Consider the following 6,990-nt stretch of genomic DNA (forward strand, 5'->3'; position numbering starts at 1 on the left):
GGCGGCTCCACACTGGTGGAATGAGCTCCCGGAAGAGATCAGGGCCCTGAGGGACCTTTTGCAGTTCTGCAGGGCCTGCAAGACGGAGCTCTTCCACCAGGCTTTCAATTAGGAGCTGCCATTCCACCACCACCACCACCCGTGGTTTTGGGTCGGCTCTGGTCTGAGGAAGTATCCGGATAAAATGCCCCCCGGTGAGCAAGGACCGGTAATGTTGGGGCACACTTTAAAGACATAAATGACCAAAGGATATAGGCGCTTTCTTACTCTAAGGGGCACGTTGCCAAAGACCTAGAGATCCAAACTCTGGAGCAGACACAAAGCTCCCCTATTACCTGACAGCTGAATGCTGGTTATAACTCAGCTGGGCCAGGAAGGAGGTTAGGAACCCCACCGCCGGATGGAAAACAAAGCCATTCAGAGAGCAAAAAAAGGAGCTGAGTGGTGGGCACTGCGCTGATCCGGTGCCCTGGCTCCCATTTGCATCCGCCTGGCAGTTCGGGCTGCGTGGGCGCAATTTCCAGGAGCAGCCAGGAATGTGCAACACCACTTGCAGAATACAAAATTAAATTTGTGCTACTGCACGTATCGAAAGGGCTGTGCCAGACAATTTGTGAAGGGACTCTGTGTTTTGTGTGATCCCAGAGATGGGCTCGGTCTTCCCACCTCCCAGCGTGGGGGTCTTGTGAGGAGGGGCACCCCCCCACTCCAGGACAGACAGGTAGCGCCCCCCCCCTCCAATACCTAGGCAAATATCGCACACCTACCCTTTCTGATTTTGGAGAACAGACTGGGCAGGTTGCAGACCCAGAACTGGGAGAAGAGCCAGAATCTGATCCGAGAAATCCTCCTGCCTCGAAGGGTGGGCTGATTCCGCTTTCCCACTCCTCCCCCTCCCCGTATTTTTAAGTACATGGGTTTTGACAGAGCCCCAGAAAGTGGGTCAGCTTTCCCTTCCCTGGCCTTTTAAATTAAATATCACCGTTGGTACTCAAAAAGCTTTCAGGAACAGAAGCCAATTGCTTCTCCTCATTGGTTAACCCAATCCCACACCCCTGCCTGGATTGTATTCTGCCTCCACACTCGACACCCTCATTCCTGACAACTGGCAAACGTAGGCACACACACCCCTCCCTTTCGTCTTTTTAGCACTTCAAAGTCACCTTCCTCCAACTGCTCCCCCCCCCCCAGTAATTAAATTTGGGAGAACCAGAGTTACAAAAGGACTTACCGGTCCAGGGGCGAGCTTCTGTCTGAGCACACCTTTGCAGAAGGGCTTGGGATTTGGAGTTGGGTGCAGACGTCAGCAGACATAAGAGCTTTCCATGCCCCCTCCCCCAAAAAGTCAAGTTTCTAGTCCTCAAGACAGTGTTTCCCGAACTTCTGACTCATGATGCCACTTTCTCCTGCATTACATTTGGAGGCACACTTGACGCCTATCACCTGTTTTCAAAGGTTCAACCCACCCTCAGGAAAGAAGCCGCCTTAGTGTTTCTACATGACTCCCCCTTCAGGGGATGCCTCAAAATGGGAAGAAAATAAAGCAGGCCCAGACAAGTGACTCATGCAGAGATGCAACAGACAGCCTCCTCAGTAGCAGTGTTCCCTCTAAGCTGAATTAGTGTGAGCTAGCTCACAGTTTTTTAGCCTCTGGCTCACACATTTTTGTCTCGGCTCAGGAAGGAGGGCTCCAGAGCAAACTAATTTATGCAGGAGCCAAATTGCTTGCTCACAGCTTTAATGCCAGTAGCTCACAAAGTAGAATTTTTGCTCACAAGACTCCGCACCTTAGAGGGAGCATTGCTCAGTAGGCGCATACTTTGGGTTCAGAGAAATCTTTGACTATCCCACTAGTTCCTTTCAGCTGGTACACTGACAGTGATCTCACAGCACCAGGGTCCTTCCCCTCAGCTTGGGGATAAGCGTGATTTGGTCACCAAGAATCACTCGAATGCATCACCTAAAAAGCCAAAAAAAGGTCTGGGCTCTGCACAGCTCAGAGAATCCCTCCACAGCAGAAGCCAGCCTTTAAGTATGGGAATCGTCCCCCAGCCATTGGAGGCTCACCAAAGGTTGAGCCACCAAAGGTTGAGCCTGTGCGTCTCCCCGAAGAGGCACGGGACATTTTTATTCCTCTGTACGGGAAAGGGCTCCTGAAGAAGGCGACAAGGCCCATCTGATTCATCCTTATGAACCTGCTTGAATCTGTGGGTCATTCTTAGTGGGAAAAGAAACGGCAGCAGGATTGGCCGGAAGTGGGGCAGAGAATATCCCATTCTGCGTGAATAATGCTGAATTCCCCTCGGTCCAACCAGCTGCAGCCTGTTTTGTTCTCAATGGTGCCCTGTGGATCTCCGGCCCCCTACCCCCCTCCCGCTCCCCGGCTCACCGCACCAAATCCAATTACCCGCTGCCATTCCAGTCACATCCCTCCCAGTCGAGGCTCTCCTAATCCGCACACTGACCGTGGTGCGGTTACGGACACCACCAGCAATACACCCATTTCCTTCCTTCCTCAGCTTCCAACTTTAGCCACGCTGGGCTTTTCAGAGACGTCTGGGGAAGGGCCTTGAAAACAGAGAGACGAGATCAGGCGGCCTGCGTCTCCCCCAAAGCCGTGATTCCGCAGGGCTCCGGAAACGGGGAACAGGTGGACGCCCCAAGTGCCAGGACACAACAAATATCCAGTCAGAAAAAAATGGGACATCTACTGTTCCCTCCTGAAGGACAGTGGGAGGGACAGGCATGACGTACACCCCCAGTGAATTCGAGTCCTTAGAGAAGAACAAGATTCCGGGGATGAAGAGCTTTCAAGAATCAAAGCTCCTTGGATCAGACAGGGACCGTGTTCCTATTAGTATATGACAAAGGGAGCTCTCACTTACGAAAACTCATACCCTGAAAAACGTGTGGGGTGTCTAAGGCGCTGCTGGACTCGAACCCAGCTCTTCTAACTGCACACCAACGGCGGCTACCTTCTGAAACTGCCTCCCATTGATTAAGGCACTTAAGCATGACTTAGACTGTGGAAATTTGGCCCACGCAAGGCCCGAGGAGTAGCAACCCTTAAATAATGGACAGTTGGATATATTCAGCAGCTCTCTCGCTCAGTTAGTCAAGTCTCTGGCTGCAAGTCCTAAGCCAAGCGTGGGTTTCCCGCATCTGCTCTGCGAGCTGCCTGGGATCCCACCCCTCAGCCGCAGCCAAGAGTTCGGAGGGGATTCGTAGAAGAATCAAGATGTCAACGGGCAGGACGGGCTCCCCCAAACCGAAGCTGGTGAGCTACGGAGCTCGGCGCATCAAGCACAGACCAGGCCTAGATTTCAGGACCAGGAGAACACAGAGAGGACCCCACCTGCCATCACCCCACCACACCCCCCCAATCACAAAGGGTGACTAAGAGGATCCACCGACAGCACGGGATTCGGGAGGAGGGGAGGGGTCCACATACCCCAATCGCCACGTTCAGTTCTGCCATAGTCACCTGCTTGGCACGTTCCACGGCTTGAACCACCTGCTGTTGATGCTGCAAGAGGTTAAAAGAAGACGAGGACAACAACACTCAAGTTAGCAGAGAGATGAACACCGCCCCCGTCTTCCTGGCCCCTCCCGCAGCACGGGGACCTCAGGACTGACCACCCCCGGAGGGACGCAACACCCCTTATCAGCAGCGCCCTAGGCAATCTCCTTACCCCCATTCCCAAAGGCCTGCTCTCTTCTCAATCCCTCCAACCCGCCCCCCCCCCAGGCCTCTTCAAACCCCACTTTTCCTCTAGCTGAAGCACCCTTATCCTCAACCCCACAGGAAACAAAGCTGTTTACTCTGGGCTAGAGATGTAAAATTTCCAGAAATTTTGAAGCTCGGAAAAAAAACCCGGGTTTTTTTCGGGGGGAAACGGACATTTTTGGAAAAATTGAAAAAATGCTACATTAGCATTTCTTTTGTCTTTTCTAGATTGAAAGTCATTCTGTTACTTTAGGAACATAAAATATGACTATGGACATTTTTACTTGGCATGAAATTATCACAATTAGCATATTAAAAATATAGTGTATCCAAACAATTATTTCAAACAGAATACCCACCCACATGCAAAAACAAAACTGAAACCTTTTTTATTTTCTTCTGACAATCGCACCTCCTAAAGGAAGAAATGCATCTTGTTCTTGCATTGGAGAGTTCAGTTTGTAACCTAGGACTTGCTTGTCCTCAGTGCACAGAAATTAGATCAATCTGATACCATATATATATATTTTTAGAAATGATTTGGAAAATATTTGAACACCTTGTCAAAATATTTTATTCATCATGTTAAAATAAAACGTTCCATAATCAATTTTTTTTCTTTTTTCAATTTTTCCAATTTTTTGGAAAAAAACAAAAAAGGCTTCAGGAAAAAAACGGGGGGAAAAGTTTTCCCCCGAATTTTTCCGTTTTTTTTCCGGGCCTTCACATCTCTACTCTGGGCCCCTGTCTTCTTCTTCCTCCAGTCTCCTGGAGGCAGAGAGAGAGGTCTCCGGGGCTCCTCTCAACCACCAGACTGAAGATGCAGAAAACATCTACAGTCGAATCTGAATTCTAACATTCGGATGCGACGTAGTGCAACCGACAGCAGCAGGCTCCATGAAACCACACAAACAAAAAGGGAGGGACCGTGGCTCCGTGGGTAGAGCATCTGCGTGGCACGAAGAAGGTCCCAGGTTCAATCCCCGGCATCTCCAAGTAAAAAAAACACTAGGCAGTCGGTGATGGGACAGACCGCTGCCTGGGACCTTGGGGAGCCGCTTGCCGGTCAGAATAGACAAGGCTGACTTCGATGGACCGAGGGTCCGATTGAGTAATAAGGCAGCTTGGTGGGTCCACGTCAGCGGGCTCATTCCTCCACGGCCACCCAAAAGGGGAGGCGGGGCGAGGCAAGCATTCCTGTACTCTCCAGGGGTCGCCAACAGACCTCACCCACACCCCAAGGGGGTCGCTGCTCTCTTCTAACACACCGCAGAGCCCCCTTCCCCTCCCACTAAACACTCCAACCACCAGAAGGGCCATTTTGTCAGCCGCACAAACATTCCAGGCCCTACAGGGTTCTACCAAATTTCCCTGCATGCTTAAGTCGGTGGGGGCGGGGATGACACAGCTACACCAACAGCCCCTCGTGGATTAAGGGGCAGGCAGAGCATGGTGACACCCACCTCTTGGGACAGGAAGGGGATGAGCTGTGCGCAGATGACGTTGAGCCGCTTGGCGATCTCCGTCTGCAGGGGGAGGGGGAAAGACCGGGGGGGGGGGGGGGGGAAAACCAGCACAAACCCTGAGATACGGCCTTGCAGAGAGAGCACGGGGCTCACACGAGATGCGGGAGGTCCTAGCCCCCCAAGCAGAGGTGGAGAAGAGGGGCCGCCCTCCGCCATGGAGGGCCACAGCCAGGCAGGGTGGATTACTCCAAGGCGTAACAGAAAAACGCCCCCAATCCATTCAGTCGGTTACCTTTTTATTCCCCCTCCCAAGACCTCATGGTCCTCCCTCCCCCCCCTTTTGTCCCCACAACAACCCTATAAGGCAGGTTAGGCTGAGAGAGAAGAACCGGCTCTAAGCAACTCAAGCAAGTTTCGCGGCAAAGTGGGAATTTGAATTCAGGACTCCCGTGCACTAACCTAACAGCTAAGAACATTCGTGTCTCCGATCTGTTTTTCCAACACCTAATTCACCTGCCAACAGAGGGCATGACATGTGGATATGGGTGTGTGTGTGTGTGTGTGACATTTTCTTGCAGCTTTCGTAACCCCCTGCCTGTTCCTTTAACCACCCTCCCCATATGACCATCCCTAAACTTTGGCAGGCCCCTTTAAGAAGAGATACAATGCCAGCACTGGATAACAAATGATCTCTGAGCATACACAAAGTCCCATCGCCAGTAGGGGCTAAGCTTTCCTGCCGCAGGGGAACTGGCCAGGTTAGGCTATTAGACACACAACACCGAATCTCTCTGGAAGACCATGGGCCAGTCACTCCCTCTAACCCACCGCGCAGGACTGTTGTGAGGATACATGGGGAAGGGAAAGCCACACCCACTCCCAGAGCTCCTTGGAGAAGAGCGATTGTTGTTGTTGTTTTTTAAGAGCTAGATTGCCTAATTTCAATCAAAGTGCCAGAATTCAAGGTGTGCCTGTTGTGGTTTGTATTCCAACCATGCATTTGAAAGCATCCGGTTCTGTTCCAGTTTTGGAAATTAAGCATTTTGCACGGAAACCAAAGGATTGGGGGGGGGGGGGGAAAAGGGGGTGGGGGAGAGACAGAGAGAGAGAGAGAGAGAGAAGGGGGGAAAGGCAGGGAGGGGCAAACTGCGTGCACGGAATTGGCGGCAGGTAGTTTCTGGGAAAGATTTAATTCTCTCCTGGGGCCTGCGGTAATGGATTCTCCTTTCTAATGCACTGATGGGCAGCTCAGCTCCTGGGGGAAGCGAGGCCTCCGATTCACTCGGCCTCGTTAATGTTCAATTTAGTGGCACTTTAACGCTCGCGGTATGAAAAATGATCAGGCCTGGCTCACTGGCTTCCCCTCCCCAATCTCCTTTCCTTTCCTGTGTGTGAGGGGGAGAGAGAGAAGGAAACACACACACACACATACACACACAAGCCGGCAGAGGCGATCCTCCTTTTCCAAAAGCTACCGTTAAAACCACTGCCACTGAAAACTGTGAAGGATGGGCCGTTCCAGTCCCCCGGGGTGCATTAACCCACCTTTTTTTTTTTTAACCTGCTTGAGGTATTTATAAGCCACATTTCCCATTTCATAATTGCTGCAAGGGGCTCCCAATTAACACCCAGTAAGGAGTAGAAAAATCACAAATGATCGATTTACAAATTTAGAGTCCAGTGCTTCAGAGCAACACGGCTGACCACCTGGAGAAGTTTACAGAAGACGGAAAATAAAACGCCTTTTCGCGTTATCACAAGCCACAGTTAAAAGCGGGGGGGGGGGGGGGGCCCAAA

At 51.5% G+C, this 6,990-nt stretch overlaps 1 protein-coding gene across 3 annotated transcripts in view; it reads right to left on the bottom strand.

The window, feature by feature from the left end:
- The window catches only part of LOC107120596 (transducin-like enhancer protein 1), a 60,357-nt gene that overhangs the window by 44,191 nt on the left and 9,176 nt on the right, over positions 1 to 6,990 (bottom strand). For 2 of the 3 annotated variants that reach the window (XM_015423323.1, XM_015423326.1), the window contains exons 5-6: positions 5,191 to 5,253; positions 3,452 to 3,526 (exon numbers count right to left, since the gene is read on the bottom strand). In XM_015423323.1, coding sequence (XP_015278809.1) covers positions 3,452 to 3,526; positions 5,191 to 5,253 — 138 coding nt within the window. The remainder of the gene's footprint in view (positions 1 to 3,451; positions 3,527 to 5,190; positions 5,254 to 6,990) is intronic. The other variant, XM_015423325.1, reaches the window with a different exon arrangement.

Source organism: Gekko japonicus, unplaced genomic scaffold (assembly GCF_001447785.1).
Source record: "Gekko japonicus isolate JY-2015 unplaced genomic scaffold, Gekko_japonicus_V1.1 scaffold1449, whole genome shotgun sequence".
Taxonomy (NCBI): Eukaryota; Metazoa; Chordata; class Lepidosauria; order Squamata; family Gekkonidae; genus Gekko; species Gekko japonicus.